The 15,709-nt window shown below is 43.1% G+C and overlaps 1 protein-coding gene across 1 annotated transcript; it reads right to left on the reverse strand.

The window, feature by feature from the left end:
• Nucleotides 1–34: 34 nt before the first annotated feature.
• On the reverse strand, nt 35–15,355 carry LOC106601366 (tetraspanin-1). Its single transcript, XM_014193543.3, has 8 exons — nt 15,161–15,355; nt 11,323–11,398; nt 5,803–6,018; nt 3,574–3,648; nt 3,113–3,220; nt 2,816–2,941; nt 753–845; nt 35–569 (listed from the first exon to the last, which is right to left on the reverse strand). Exons 2-8 carry the CDS (start codon nt 11,377–11,379, stop codon nt 510–512), a joined length of 735 nt encoding a protein of 244 aa, XP_014049018.1. The 5' UTR covers nt 11,380–11,398; nt 15,161–15,355; the 3' UTR covers nt 35–509.
• Between the last annotated feature and the right edge of the window lie 354 nt (nt 15,356–15,709).

Genomic DNA, 15,709 nt, shown 5'->3' on the forward strand with positions numbered 1-15,709 from the left:
ATACAATAGTTACAATGCAATAAATCAGTTAAACTTATTTTCAGAGCGATGCAAGTTGCAACCTTTTTATTCATTCTCCAACGCATGTAGCATCTGTAGAAAATCAATTAATAAAATTATAAAAAGTGGCACATATGTCCTGACAGTGAATTGATAATGTTATTATAATATAAATCTTGATAGTGTGCAGAGTGGAATGGAGATAGGACGCAATACATTGCGTCAATCTAAATGTAAGACAGCATCATTTTCAGGTGAAATATGTATACAATACAATAAAAGATTTCAATACAAATAGACATTTTCCCATATCCAATAATCTTGTACAGGATTTAATTTAAACTGGCTCAGTGGTGGGGCGCCTCTCCTTATCACAAAGCTTCCTTAGATTTCTCTTCAGCCTTGGTGATTTCAGAGATTGTTATGCATCCATCCTGGTAGTTGTCCTAAGGAGTGTCCAGAGATGCCATCCAGGCAGATGACTATGGCCCTCCCTCCTCCACTGGTTTTCAGTCACTCTTTGAGCCTATTATGCAGTACAAAGTCATGGAGACAACCATCGCCAATATCTAGAGAAACAGGAACAGTAAATAAATGCTTTGGTTATGCTAAACTTTTAAACAAAGCCTGCTGTATGAAATTGAACACATCACATTATTTTTGTTGAATTTGCATCTACATTTACATTTGTGGTATTTCAAAACAATGAGATTGTGACCTTGAAATAGACAGAGGGAAGGAGTCAACAGTACCTCAAGGGCAGCGATTCCCAATGCCACTGCCACAATGACAATAGTGTTTTCATCAATCAGTTGCTTAAACTTTGGGAAGCAGCCAGTGATTGTCTGTGGGGACACACAAATGTAATACAGTTATTTAGACAGGTGAGGCCACTGGGTGTTCAACTGTAAAGTGTGTTACATTCTCAAATGGGCCTTCGATTGAGGAGTTTGAGTATGGATGTAGTGTGATTAACTTGAGGTGATGAGTTCAGAACTCGTACCAAGTTTGGACCCGCACTGACTAGTGTTAACTCAAAATGACACAACGACTACAGTGAGGGAAAAAGTATTTGATCCCCTGCTGATTTTGTACGTTTGCCCACTGACAAAGAAATGATCAGTCTATCATTTTAATGGTAGGTTTATTTGAACAGTGAGAGACAGAATAACAAAAAAAAATCCAGAAAAACATATGTCAAAAATGTTAAAATTATTTGCATTTTAATGAGGGAAATAAGTATTTGACCCCTCTGCAAAACATTACTTAGTACTTGGTGGCAAAACCCTTGTTGGCAATCAGAGGTCAGACGTTTCTTGTAGTTGGCCACCAGGTTTGCACACATCTCAGGAGGGATTTTGTCCCACTCCTCTTTGCAGATCTTCTCCAAGTCATTAATGTTTCGAGGCTGATGTTTGGCAACTCGAACCTTCACCTCCCTCCACAGATTTTCTATGGGATTAAGGTCTGGAGACTGGCTAGGCCACTCCAGGACCTTAATGTGCTTCTTCTTGAGCCACTCCTTTTGTTGCCTTGGCCGTGTATTTTGGGTCATTGTCATGCTGGAATACCCATCCACGACCCATTTTCAATGCCCTGGCTGAGGGAAGGAGGTTCTCACCCAAGATTTGACAGTACATGGCCCCGTCCATCGTCCCTTTGATGTGGTGAAGTTGTCCTGTCCCCTTAGCAGAAAAACACCCCCAAAGCATTATGTTTCCACCTCCATGTTTGACGGTGGGGATGATGTTCTTGGGGTCATAGGCAGCATTTCTCCTCCTCCAAACACGGCGAGTTGAGTTGATGCCAAAGAGCTCCATTTTGGTCTCATCTGACCACAACACTTTCACCCAGTTGTCCTCTGAATCATTCAGATGTTCATTGGCAAACTTCAGACGGGCATGTATATGTGCTTTCTTGAGCAGGGGGACCTTGCGAGCGCTGCAGGATTTCAGTCCTTCACGGCGTAGTGTGTTACCAATTGTTTTCTTGGTGACTATGGTCCCAGCTGCCTTGAGATCATTGACAAGATCCTCCCGTGTAGTTCTCGGCTGATTCCTCACCGTTCTCATGATCATTGCAACTCCACGAGGTGAGATCTTGCATGGAGCCCCAGTCCGAGGGAGGTTGACAGTTCTTTTGTGTTTCTTCCATTTGCGAATAATCGCACCAACTGTTGTCACCTTCTCACCAAGCTGCTTGGCGATGGTCTTGTAGCCCATTCCAGCCTTGTGTAGGTCTACAATCTTGTCCCTGACATCCTTGGAGAGCTCTTTGATCTTGGCCATGGTGGAGAGTTTGGAATCTGATTGATTGATTGCTTCAGTGGACAGGTGTCTTTTATACAGGTAACAAGCTGAGATTAGGAGCACTCCCTTTAAGAGTGTGCTCCTAATCTCAGCTCGTTACCTGTATAAAAGACACCTGGGAGCCGGAAATCTTTCTGATTGAGAGGGGTCAAATACTTATTTCCCTCATTAAAATGCAAATCAATTTATAACTTTGACATGCATCTTTCTGGATTTTTTTGTTGTTATTCTGTCTCTCACTGTTCAAATAAACCTACCATTAAAATGATGGACTGATCATTTCTTTGTCAGTGGGCAAACGTACAAAATCAGCAGGGGATCAAATACTTTTTTCCCCCCTCACTGTAGGTTCCAGTTTAACAACATTTACTTCACCGTACATCGTCACCCTTATACTCAGGCCAGTTCCATCAACAGTGAGACTACTGCGCAGGCGTACTAATAACAGAGTGATATCACCGTAATAACAGAAATATAGGGATACTTAAAACATGAACTTAACATACAGCACTTGTATCATTACAAGAGCTGAAAACAGCACCGTGGCAGCACTGTTGAGGATAGAGATCGGTGCGTATTTGAAATGGAGAGCCAGTGAAGTCTGTATAGTTGTAGAATCCACAGCACTTTAGCTAGAGTGGACATGGAGAAAGTTCATATTAGAACAATTCTGTTGACAAAACTGAATAAGCTTTCTAATACACAAGCACATAAAAATGACATAATGTAACTTGAGACATTTTGTAGGCCTAATATGTTATTTCCAAGGTATTAAAACAGGCCGGCAGGATATTGTAAAGTACCGTATCCATAGTAGCATTCCAGAGAGCGGTGACGTCTGGATTTTGTCCATAGTCCTTCTTAATGTTCTGAACCACTTTAGTGCCCAGTTTCTCAATCAACTCACCTGCCTGAAAGACAACACAAATCACACACTCTTAGAAAAAAGGGTTCCAAAAGGGTTCTTCGGCTGTCCCCATAGGAGAACTCTTTTTGGTTCCAGGTAGAATTTCAGGTAGAACCCTTTTGGGTTCTATGTAGCACCCTCTGTGGAAAGGGTTCTTATGGAACCCAAAAGAGTTCTACCTGGAACCAAAAGGGGTTCTTCAAAGGGTTCTCCTATGGGGACAGCCGAAGAATCCTTTTAGATTCTAGATAGCACCTTTTCTTCTAAGAGTGTAGTCTTTTCATCAAATTCTCCACAGACAGTCTTTAACCCCCTTTAGCAATATGAGGAGAGTGAATGGGCTCTATGTACGCTTACCAAGGGTTTAAACACCAGGATAACCACTGCTCCAGCCACCTCTGCAATGAACACCACCAACACAATCACAAAGAACTAGAAAAAGGAGACCATACGAAAGAGAGATTGAGTGGTTGGACTGAGAAAACTGTTTACAGTGCATTTACACACATTTCATATATACTGAACAAAAATATAAACACAACATGTAAAGTGTTGGTCCTATGTTTCATGAGCTGAAATAAAAATATCCCAGAAATGTTCCATGTGCACAAAGCTTATTGCTCTCACATTTTGTGCAAAAATTCATTTACATCCCTGTTAGTAAGCATTTCTCCTTTGCCAAGATAATCCTTCCACCTGACAGATGTGGCATATCAAGAAGTTGATTAAACAGCATGATCATTACACAGGTGCACCTTGTGCTGTGGACAATAAAAAGCCACTGTAAAATTTGCAGCTGTCACACAACACAATGCCACAGATGTCTCAAGTTGAGGGAACGTGCAATTGGCATGCTAACTGCAGGAATGTCCACCAGAGCTGTTGCCAGAGAATGTAATGTTAATTTCTCTACCATAAGCCGCCTCCAATGTTTTAGAGGATTTGGCAGTACGTCCAAACGGCCTCACAACCGCAGACCACGTGTAACCACGCCAGCCCAGGACCTCCACATCTGGCTTCTTCACCTGCGGGATTGTCTAAGACCAGCCACCCGGACAGCTGATGAAACTGTGGGTTTGCACAACCAAAGAATTTCTGTACAAACTGTCTCAGGGAATCACATCTGCATGCTCGTTGTCCTCACCAGGGTCTTGACATGACTGCAGCTTGGCGTCATAACCAACTTCAGTGGGCAAATGCTCCTCTTTAATGGCCACTGGCATGCTGGAGAAGTATGCTCTTCACAGATGAATCCCAGTTTCAACTGTACCGGGCAGATGGCGTCATGTGGACGAGCGGTTTGCTGGATGTCAACGTTGCGAACAGAGTGGTGGCGGTGGGGTTATGGTATGGGCGGGCATAAGCTACAGACAACAAACACAATAGCATTTTATCGCTGGAAATTTGAATGCATAAAGATACCATGATGAGATTCTGAGGCCCATTGTTGTGCCATTCATCTGCCGCCATCACCTAATGTTTAGCGTGATAATGCACGGCCCCATGTCGCAAGGATCTGTACAAAATTCCTGGAAGCTGAAAATGTCCCAGTTCTTCCATGGCTTGCATACTCACCAGACATGTCACCCATTAAGCATGTTTGGGATGCTCTGGATTGACATGTACGACAGCTTGTTCCAGTTCCCGCCAATATACAGCAACTTCGCACAGCCATTTAAGAGGAGTGGGACATCATTCCACAGGCCACATTCAACAGCCTGATCAACTCTATGCGAAGGAAGGGCCTCTCGAGTGGTGCAGTAGTCTAAGGCACTGCATCGCAGTGCTAGAGGCATCACTACAGATCCGGGTTCGATCCCTGGCTGTGTTGCAGCCGGCCACGACTGGAAGACCCATGAAGCGGCGCACAATTGGCCCAGTGTCGTCCGGATGAGGGGAGGGTTTGGCCGGCTAGGATGTCCTTGTCCCATCTCGCTCTAGCAACTCCTTGTGGCGGCCGGGTGCATGCATGCTGACTTTAGTCGCCAGCTGTACAGTGTTTCCTCCGACACATTAGTTCGGCTGGCCTCCGGGTTAAGTGAGCAGTGTGTCGAGACGGGTCGTGTTTCGGAGGACTCATGACTCTCGACCTTTGCCTCTCCCCGAATCCGTACGGGAGTTGCAGCGATGGGACAAGACTGTAACTTCAAATTGGGGAGAAAAATGGGGTAAAAAAAATAGCATAATAATAAAATTTAACAAAAAATTCTAATAATAAGCAAAGTAGTTGTTGCCCTGCATGAGAAAAATGGTGGTCACACCAGATACTAACTGATTTTCTGAAACACACCTTTTTTTAAGGTATCTGTGACCAACAGATGCATATCTGTATTTCCAGTCATGTGAAATCCATAGATTAGGGCCTAATGAATTTATTTCAATTGACTGATTTCCTTACATGAACTGTAAATCAGTAAAATCTTTGAAATTGTTGCATTTATCCGTGTAGCTACCTACTCTGCTTTAGAAAATTCTGAAAGGAGAGATGAGGAGCTTGACAATCAAGCTTGTTGACTGAGTCAGTGTCAATCACATTGGTGACAACATAGCACATATACTGAATAGCTCATGTTTGAGGTGACCTACCAGGAGCAGCATACACCTGCTCTCCTTCATGGCGCCACAGCAGCCCAGGAAACCTATGATCAGCAGCACTGCCCCCACAGCAATCAACAGGTAGCCCACGTTTAGGATCTGGTTCATCTCCGCCGGAGCGTCTTTTATCCCCTTGAGGAACCCCAGGATCGAGCCGCTGTCCACCTTCACCCAGATCCCCACGCCCAGGATGGCAGCGCCCGCCAACTGGGGGAAGAGAGCATAGGATTGTTGGGTGGTTTCCATTAATTCAATGAAGACCACGTCAACTGCTGCCCTTTGTGTCTTACCTAACATGCACATACAGTGCTTTCTGAAAGTATTCCTCCCCCTTGACTTATTCCGCATTTGGTTTTGTTACAGCCTGAATTCAAAATTGATTAAGGGGTGGCAGGTAGCCTAGTGGTTAGAGCGTTGGACTAGTAACCGAAAGGTTGCAAGATTGAATCCCCAAGCTGACAAGGTACAAATCTGTCGTTCTGCCCCTGAACAAGGCAGTTAACCCACTGTTCCTAGGCAGTCATTGAAAATAAGAATTTGTTCTTAACTGACTTGCCTAGTTAAATAAAGATAAAGAATTTTTTCCCCCCCTAATCTACATACAGAAATCCCATTTACTGTATATAAGTATTCATAACCTTGAGTCAACACTTTGGCTGGGCCACTCAAGGACTTCAGAAGCATTCCAGTGTTGCTTTGGGTGTATGATTGGGGTCATGGTCCTGTTGGAATGTAAATCACACCCCAGTCTAAGGTCATTTGCACTCTGAAGCAGGTTCTCATTAAGGATTTGCCTGTATTAGGCTCCATTCCTTGTTCCCTCTATACTTAACAGTCTCCCAGTCCCTGCCGCTGAAAAGCATCCCCATAGCATAATGCTGCCACCACCATGCTTCACAGTAGGGATGGTGTTAGACGGGTGATGAGCTGTGCCTGGCTTTCTCCAGACATAGCACTTTGCATTCAGGCCAAATAATTATATTTTTGTCTCATCACACATAATCTTTTGCCTTATGATCTCACAGGCATGCTGTCATGTGTCTTTTTCTCAGGAGCGCCTTCTGTTTTGCCACTCTCCCATAAAGCCCAGATTGGTGAAGTGCTGTGGAGACTTGTCCTTCTGGCAGGTTCTCAGCCAAGGAACCCTGTAGTTCTGTCAGAGTGGTCATTGGGTTCATGGTCACCTCCCTGACCAAGGTCCTTTCCCGGTTGTTCATTTTGGTTGGACGGCCAGCTCTAGGCAGAGTCTGAGTAGTTCCATATTTATGGAGACCACTGTGCTCTTGAAAAATTTCAAGACTCATGAAATTGTTTTATACCCTTCCCCAAATATATGCCTCATCCCAAGTCTATCTCGGAGAGTAACTTGGACTTCATGGTAAGGTTTCTGCTTTGACATACGCTGTTAACTGTGGGACCTTATATAGACAGGTGTGTTTCTTCCTACATCGTGTCCAAACAATGGAATTGGCCACAGGTGGACTCCAATCAAATTGTAGCGACCTCTCAAGGGTGATCAAGGGAAATTGGATGCACCTTGGCTCAATTTGGAGTCTCATAGCAAAGGGGTGTGAATACCTACACTACCGTTCAAAAGTTTGGGGTCACTTAGAAATGTCCTTGTTTTGAAAGAAAAGCACATTTTGTCCATTTAAATAACATCAAATTGATCAGAAATACAGTGTAGACATTGTTAATGTTGTAAATGACTATTGTAGCTGGAACCGGCTGACTTTAAATGGCATATCTACATAGGCGTACAGAGGTCCATTATCAGCAACCATCCCTCCTGTGTTGCAATGGCACGTTGTGTTAGCTAAGTCAAGTTTATCATTTTTAAAGGCTAACACGGAACACAAATCTGTCACGACTTCCGCCGAAGTCGGTCCCTCTCCTTGTTCGGGCGGCGTTCGGCGGTCGACGTCACCGGCCTTCTAGCCATCGCCGATCCACATTTCATTTTCCATTTGTTTTGTCTTTGTTTTACACACCTGGTTTCACTTCCCCAATTAATTGTTCATTATTTAACCCTCTGTTCCCCCATGGATTTTTGTGAGTGGTTGTATGTTAATCGGTCCGTTATGTGGGCTTGCTTTATTGTATTTGCCTATTTTGAGTAAATTACGTTTATTTACTCATATCTGCTGTCCTGCGCCTGACTCCTCTACACAAGCTACACACAGACTTCATTACAGAATCACTCACCAAAAAGAATGGAGTCAGTAGGAGCAGACGCCTTCCCTGTGGCGGTAGAAGAGCGCGTCCAGCAGCATGCGACCATATTGCACCGTCTGGGCACCACTATGGATCGCGTGCTGCAGATGATGGATCGTTGGGAGAGAGGAGGAGGATTTCCAGCACCTCCACCAGCCCCACTACCGTCGACCCCACTATCCATTCCTCCTTCACCCAGTCCCTGCGGGATTGGTCGAGCGGCGGGTGAACGACTGTTCCACCTGAGGCAGGAGATGAGGAGCGCGCAGGATTTTGTAATGGACTTCCGGACCCTGGCCGCCAGCACGGGATGGAACGACAGGGCCCTGATCGATCACTACCGGTGCGGTCTGCGCGAGGACGTCCGTCGGGAGTTGGCCTGCCGAGACACCACCCTGACGTTGGACCAGCTGGTTGACCTGTCCATCCGGCTGGACAACCTGCTGACTGCCCGCGGACGTCCAGATCGGGGCCTGTCAGTTCCATCCCCCAGAACCTCCGCTCCGACGCCCATGGAGCTGGGAGGTGCTGCACCTAGGGCGACCGGAGGAGGGGCCATTCCCTGCACCGTCTGTGGCCGCAGAGGGCACACTGCTGGTCGGTGCTGGGGGGGTTCCTCTGGAAGTCGAGGCAGCAGGCAGGGCACTATCGTGTCACCCCAGGTGAGTCGGCACCAGGCTCACCCAGAGCCCCGTTGCTCACATGTATGTGTTTATCACATTTCCTAAGTTTTCCCCGCATGCCCAGCATAAGGCGCTTGTAGATTCAGGCACAGCTGGGAATTTTATTGACCGTTCTTTTGCCCATAGTTTAGGGATTCCCCTGGTTCCTGTGGATATGCCCTTCCCTGTGCACGCCCTAGATAGTCGACCATTAGGGTCAGGGCTGATTAGGGTGGCCACCGCTCCACTAGACATGGTTACGCAGGAGGGTCACAAGGAGAGAATCAGTCTCTTCCTTATTGATTCTCCTGCGTTTCCCGTGGTGCTGGGCCTACCCTGGTTGGCCTGTCACAACCCCACTATTTCGTGGCAACAGAGGGCTCTCAAGGGGTGGTCTCCTCCCTTTGCCTGGTCTCCCTACGGCCCTACAGACTGCGGAGGCCCTGTTCACGCATGTCTTCTGGCACTACGGGATGCAGTGAAGAGGCGACTCCGGGATGCTGGTCTTCTAGGCTGAGTTGCAAAGAAAAAGCCATCTCAGACTGGCCACTAAAAATAAAAGATTAAGATGGGCAAAAGAACAGACACTGGACAGAGGAACTCTGCCTAGAAGGCCAGCATCCCGGAGTCACCTCTTCACTGTTGACGTTGAGACTGGTGTTTTGCGGGTACTATTTAATGAAGCTGCCAGTTGAGGACTTGTGAGGCATCTGTTTCTCAAACTAGACACTCTAATTTACTTGTCCTCTTGCTCAGTTGTGCACCGGGGCCTCCTACTCCTCTTTCTATTCTGGTTAGAGCCAGTTTGACCTGTTCTGTGAAGGGAGTAGTACACAGCATTGTACGAGATCTTTAGTTTCTTGGCAATTTCTCGCATGGAAGAGCCTTTATTTCTCAGAACAAGAATAAACTGAAAAGCTTAAGAAGAAAGGGCTTTGTTTCTGGCCATTTTGAGCCTGTAATCGGACCCACAAATGCTGATGCTCCAGATACTCAACTAGTCTAATGAAGGCCAGTTGTATTGCTTCTTTAATCAGAACAACAGTTTTCAGCTGTGCTAACAATTGCAAAAGGGTTTTCTAATGATCAATTACAGGCTGACTACATGTGCGCGAGCGTTGCAAAATACATTTAGAAATATATATTATTAAATTGCACCAACACTGCTCGCACGCGCCAACGAGCGTCTGCATTGCCAAGCGCTAAAATAAAAGTCAGTTCTACTTGTGACGCAGATCGCGCTGCAAGTCCTGCCTCTCCCATCTCCTCATTGGTTTATAGAAGCAGGTACCCACGTGCCATATCCTCAATGGTTATACCCACGTTGGTGACTGAAAGACAAATGAGGCCAGTGGCGGTAATGCACCTAATTTATGATAGTTGCCAATCGCAATATAAAGTCAAGAGAAGAAAAAGCCTAGGAGGAGAAATGACTAGAAACAAGTCGGTTGACCGTTTTATGTGTGGATTAATTGTCGGAGTAGAGGACCTTGTGTATTTCAGGTAAAATAACAACTCAATGTTTATATCCCAGGACAAATTAGCTAGCAACAGCAAGCTAGCTAAATAGGACAAATTAGCTAGCAAGTGCAAGCTAGTTAAATTGCCATAAATGTTTAATGCTTTTTGACCTGTTCCCAAATTAATGTAATTGGTTCAGAGTTTGTTTTGATATAGTAACCTGCGTTTGGTGTGGGGGGACAAAATAAATGTATGCACGATGGCGCAGGCGCGCAGCCAGTTTGGGTTCCGTGTTAGCCTTTTGAAAATGATAAACTTGACTTAGCTACCACAACGTGCCATTGGAACACAGGAGTGATGGTGCTGATAATGGACCTCTGTACGCCTATGTAGATATGCCAAATAAAGTCAGCCGTTTCCAGCTCCAATAGTCATTTACAACATAAACAATGTCTACACTGTATTTCTGATCAATTTGATGTTATTTTAATGGACCAAATTTTTTTTGCTTTTCTTTCAAAAACAAGGACGTTTTTAAGTGACCCCAAACTTCTGAACGGTAGTGTATGTAAATGAGAGTTCTGTATTTCATTTTCAATAAATTGGCAAAAATTCTAAAAACATGTTTTCAGTTTGTTATTATGGGGTATTTTGTATGTAGATGGGTGAGATTTTTTATTGATTTAATCCATTTTGAATTTGGGCTGTAACAACAAAATGTGGAAAAAGTCAAGTGGTATGAATACGTTCTACATTTCTCTTTTCATCTTTATTTTTTTTATGCCTACATTAGGTATTTTCCAGTAAAATTAAATATATTTTTATTTATTTAATAGCTCCTTCGCATTCATGCTGTATTTGGCTTGCAGCACATCACACTATTCTACTCTGTGCCTAATCTTATGTATCTGGTCCAAAATGACATGTCTGTGTCATAAAAAGTAGTAAAACCATAACAAATGTCTGTCCTTTTGTTTCAAGTTCTCATAACTTTCTCACGTTGCAATTTAGATACTGTTTTTCTGGGACACAGAATAAGGATAAGAAGTGGTAAGTGATAAGGAGCGATAAGGAGTGTTCTGATTGCCTGCAGATTCATTATTGTGAAGCCTAACTGAACTCTTCTATTATCATCAATAATTTACTCAAAAAAATGAAAACATCTCCGACTTACAAAGATGATGCCATTAAAAGCAAACATCATGACTTTGAGAAATCCAAAGCAACCCATTCTTGATGAATTCTTCTGCCTGGAAGAAAAGAAGAGGAAAAGGTAAGAAAGGAAACATTTATGAATAATCATCTATGGTAATGATGAAAATGGTTAAAAATTCTATGAGACTTCTGAATCATTAAGATGAGATCAGAGGTCAAAAGTCTGAACTAAATCTGAACCAAAAATGTCTGTAGCCTACTGTCTATAGGCCTGTTTAGAGGAGGAAGCATAATGACCAAAGGTTCTTTAATTCAATGGGGAAGTACCATCTTAACAAAACAGCTACATTATGTACTTCTAATGATGTTATATATCAATGACATTTTGGAAATTGTATGTTGAGGGTTTTGGTCACAATCTTAGCTTGCAAATTTACACCAGGAACCCTTCTACACCTCCTGAATAAACATTTGACTCATATTGAATGATATTGTAAGGTGACAGTTATGGTTTTGTGGACACAATCAGTCACTAAGGAAGCAAATATATATTCTGTCAAACAGAGACAAAGCGTTTCTCTACTGCTCTAGCACAGAGTTGTTCCGTGTCATTTGCAATGAGTTGTTATGTCTGGCTAATTAGGTGACAGATTAACAGTTCTACACAATCCTTGATGCTGTTTGCCGTCTCTGACTTGTTACTAGAAAACCAGCCCTTTGTCATTTACAGTAAGAAGTGGGAAGGAAGGAGTGGGGAAAAACACCAGCCACTTAACTTATCCTCCCTATCACCGTATCGTCCTTGAACAGTCAAGAGCACCCTTGCTTTTTTGTGTACTAACGTCATTTACTGTACAATACAGTCCGCTTTCCCAACACCAACGAGAGTTAAGTGAGCCTTTGCTTTAGAATTAAGGAAAGTCCAAAGGCAATGGCAAGGCAGCATGTCCCACTGTATTTTCATTTAAAATGGGCCCCTAAACAAATAACTTGACCCCTAAACAGATTAAAATTATACAAGAGGCAGACCAGTTCCATAGCCTAATTGTCAGAAAGAGTATTCACAGTAATTCACTTGATGTCTGAAAACCACTCCACCTGGGGCCACAAAATGTTCAATGTAAAAGACATCTAATTACAAGAAAGCTATCAAAATGTTCAACATGGTCTGCTATTCAGATGAGAACAGTGTCCATCACCTGTCCAGACTGTACAAGGAAATTGTAAAGAATTTTATCTTCCTCGCCCTCAGTGTCAATCAGAGGCCTATTAAAACACAGGAGCCCATTACACACACTGCAGGTTTATGTCCTGTCCCGTTTTGCTAGTTAAACCATCTATGGATCATCTCATCCTGCTCTGTTCTATGACCCCTTTACCACTATGTGTGTTTAGGACTGTCTGTTCTGCATATGACCCCATAGGATAGGAACAGTGATTAAGTGACTAAACGACAGCTGGTTTGTACTGTACTCTTAATAACAGCAATAACAAACCAATAGCACTCTGTGGCAGTAGCACCAGTAGTGTGACAGTGAACTCTGTCAAGGAGTTTCTGATTGACATGCGTGTCATTTTCTTTCTGATTTTATGATTAAAGTATCCATAAGTGTGTTAATCTTATACGGTCCCAGATGGAGTACTTAGAGAGTAAAATGGCATCGGCATACAGTACAAGTACTGAGAGATGGATGTTAAACTTCAGGATGTTTATCACCGTGTCAATGTTTAGCCATCAGCATCAGGTTAATCATATGAAGGGGCCAGAGGGTGCATAGCAACATATCCTGAATTGGTTTTCCCCTTTTCATTCCCAGACTTTTTGCTGCAAGTGGCCACTCATCTTCTGCCTTCACAAAGCCATAGGGAATGGCGGTGGCCATAGTTAGCCTGGTGATGTATTAACAACCACAGTCGCATGCAAATGACTAAGAAAACATCCCAGCCAGGAGCCATCAACACACAGTACAAAGACAAAGGTGAGTATAATATACAGTAGTTACGGCCCTTAGGACTTTACATGCTTTGAAAATTAAAATGCAATAAACACAAAGCAGCTAAATAAGAACATAATTTAGACAAGAGTAACGTAAAAACGAAATCAATAGCTACAATGATCAGGTGAATTTCAGGCAAGTATTCTTTAAGCGGCTGAATAATATGACACAGTGAGTGGCATAGCTTTGTTGATATCATGGTAGGAGTAATGTGGTATTCAGTCATGAAGACTAGGATAATGAATTCATCCACAAGGAAACCGGTGGGGACACACCTGGTGACAAACATTTCCCGGAATGATGATCAAGATAACAAATGTCTGTTGACGAACATGCCAATTAACGACTAGAGGAAAGAAAATATAGACATCATATTTATCAAAGCTTCATCTCCGTCAGCTGTCATCCCGTGTAACAGTTTACCTAATCTGGTTCAATGACAATTCCTAACATTTAGTCTACTCCAAAATGGGAAAGTTTTAAATGTATGAAGGACTACATTTTTGAAGGTGGGTTTCCTCATGAGCCCTAGGGTAGTGCTTTGAGTTATGGGGTTTTGGCTTAATGGTAATACATGAAAATATTCCATAAGGGAAAATCTAAATAATTGTCAGAAGAGTATACACAGTAATTCACACAGAGACAACCCTGTCAGACTGTCTGAGCTGAGCGTGCTAAAACTCTAAATACTGGACAAATCTAAAAGGATGTCATGAGCTATGTTCTGTCCAATTGGCGACAGATTTTCATTCAAATATTCTAAAATGTATATATAAACTATGCACATTTTCCTAGCAGAGATGCGTTTCCATCAAATTGGTTTGCTGCAGATAAAAGGCTATGCGTGCAACGTAGTGCACATAAACATATATTTTGCAGTTAAATGGGTTTCCATCCCATTCTCAACTCTACTGATGTTTTTTTCACAAAAAAAAGTGCCTTAGGCTACATAAAGTACCACAGCATGAAACAAGTGTTTCTAAAAATCCCCTATGGGGAAAAATGAATGGTGGAAAAACAATTGGAACCATCTTCCTGTTTGACCGCTAGCTTTTATGGTTATGGTTATTATGACGCCTCCATTGTGGGGCTCTATAGTAAGTGTCCGCTGGTATTGGCACGTGCTAAAGCGTACGTATGAGATTATCATGGACAAAAAAAAAAAATTAAACGGCAGCAAAGCATCGATTATCGTGTCACCATAATAAGACCCTCGATATGTATTGGGAAGGCGCATCAAGCTCAGCACCTTTCACTATCACCACCGTGTTAAATTCATCATGATTTATTTTATCTGTAACCTAATACAGTTCATGCTTTCCCGACAAATCGTAGTGGGGACTACAAGTCATCGCGTGAATCCCAAGTTTACTTCGACATGATGGTTATTATATCAATATTTGCGCTATAAAAGCGTTTCCACCTACATTTCTCGCATAATTTATTTTACCGAGACAAAAAGGTCTCATCTTGTCTAGCGTATTTTATTTTGTCGACATTTTGAAAGTTTACCGAAAAATGTTCTGTTGCCATTAGGCCTGTGACATGTTTTATCCGACATCTACTTTACTCGCCTAAAACGGTTGGATGGAAAACTGGTTGTAGAGAAGAATAATTACAGGCTTGAGTCAAGGTCTCAGGAGAGGAACAAATAATGAATTGTTGGAATCCATGTTGTTACTGCACCTGACTACAGGAGAATATAAAGCACAACATGAAATTACTACTCTATGGAGCATTTTCAACAACCAGATGAGTCAACCCTTGTTATTCTCACTTACAATTGTCTACCCTACAGTGGAGTGGTACAACAGGTTTCGTTGAGACTCAGAGAGAAAGGAGAGGGAGTCTGGGCCTTACCTTCACTGGGGTGATGGAGGCTGTTGCTGGGCGTGCGAATGTGGGCGTCAGTAAACTGGCTGATTTACCTGTGTTCTCGGAGAGTGACCTGTACTGCGTTTTTCTCTCCTAAACACAAACTCTCTCGTTCTCTTCCTGTGCTTCTCGGTGGCTGCAGGTTGGTTATAAACAGTGAGGGAGGGGGCGTGCTGAGGCAAACAGGTGGGAGTGATTCAGGTTTCAGAGGCAAGGAGCTAACTTCCCTGTGGAGTAGAAGCCCCACCTGAGGGAGTGTCACAGCAATGTTACAGCTACATACACACAGGCATAAGCACATTCTATCACCATTTTTACCTGTGGCATCACTGTATATCAAAGTGGGCTTTTGGAAACATGAATGGTATGGAAACAGAGAAAGAATATATCTATGGATTTTTAAGAAAATTGTATATTTAATTAACATACTACAAGACCTGACTATGTGAGTTCCATTGAAAGCATTGTTTTGTAGACATAGGATAATTCATCAGTCGGAATGTTTCTCTTGCTTAGAAATTTACTCAGACTTTG

This window comes from Salmo salar, chromosome 03 (genome assembly GCF_965601325.2).
Source record: "Salmo salar chromosome 03, fSalSal1, whole genome shotgun sequence".
NCBI classification, from domain to species: Eukaryota; Metazoa; Chordata; class Actinopteri; order Salmoniformes; family Salmonidae; genus Salmo; species Salmo salar.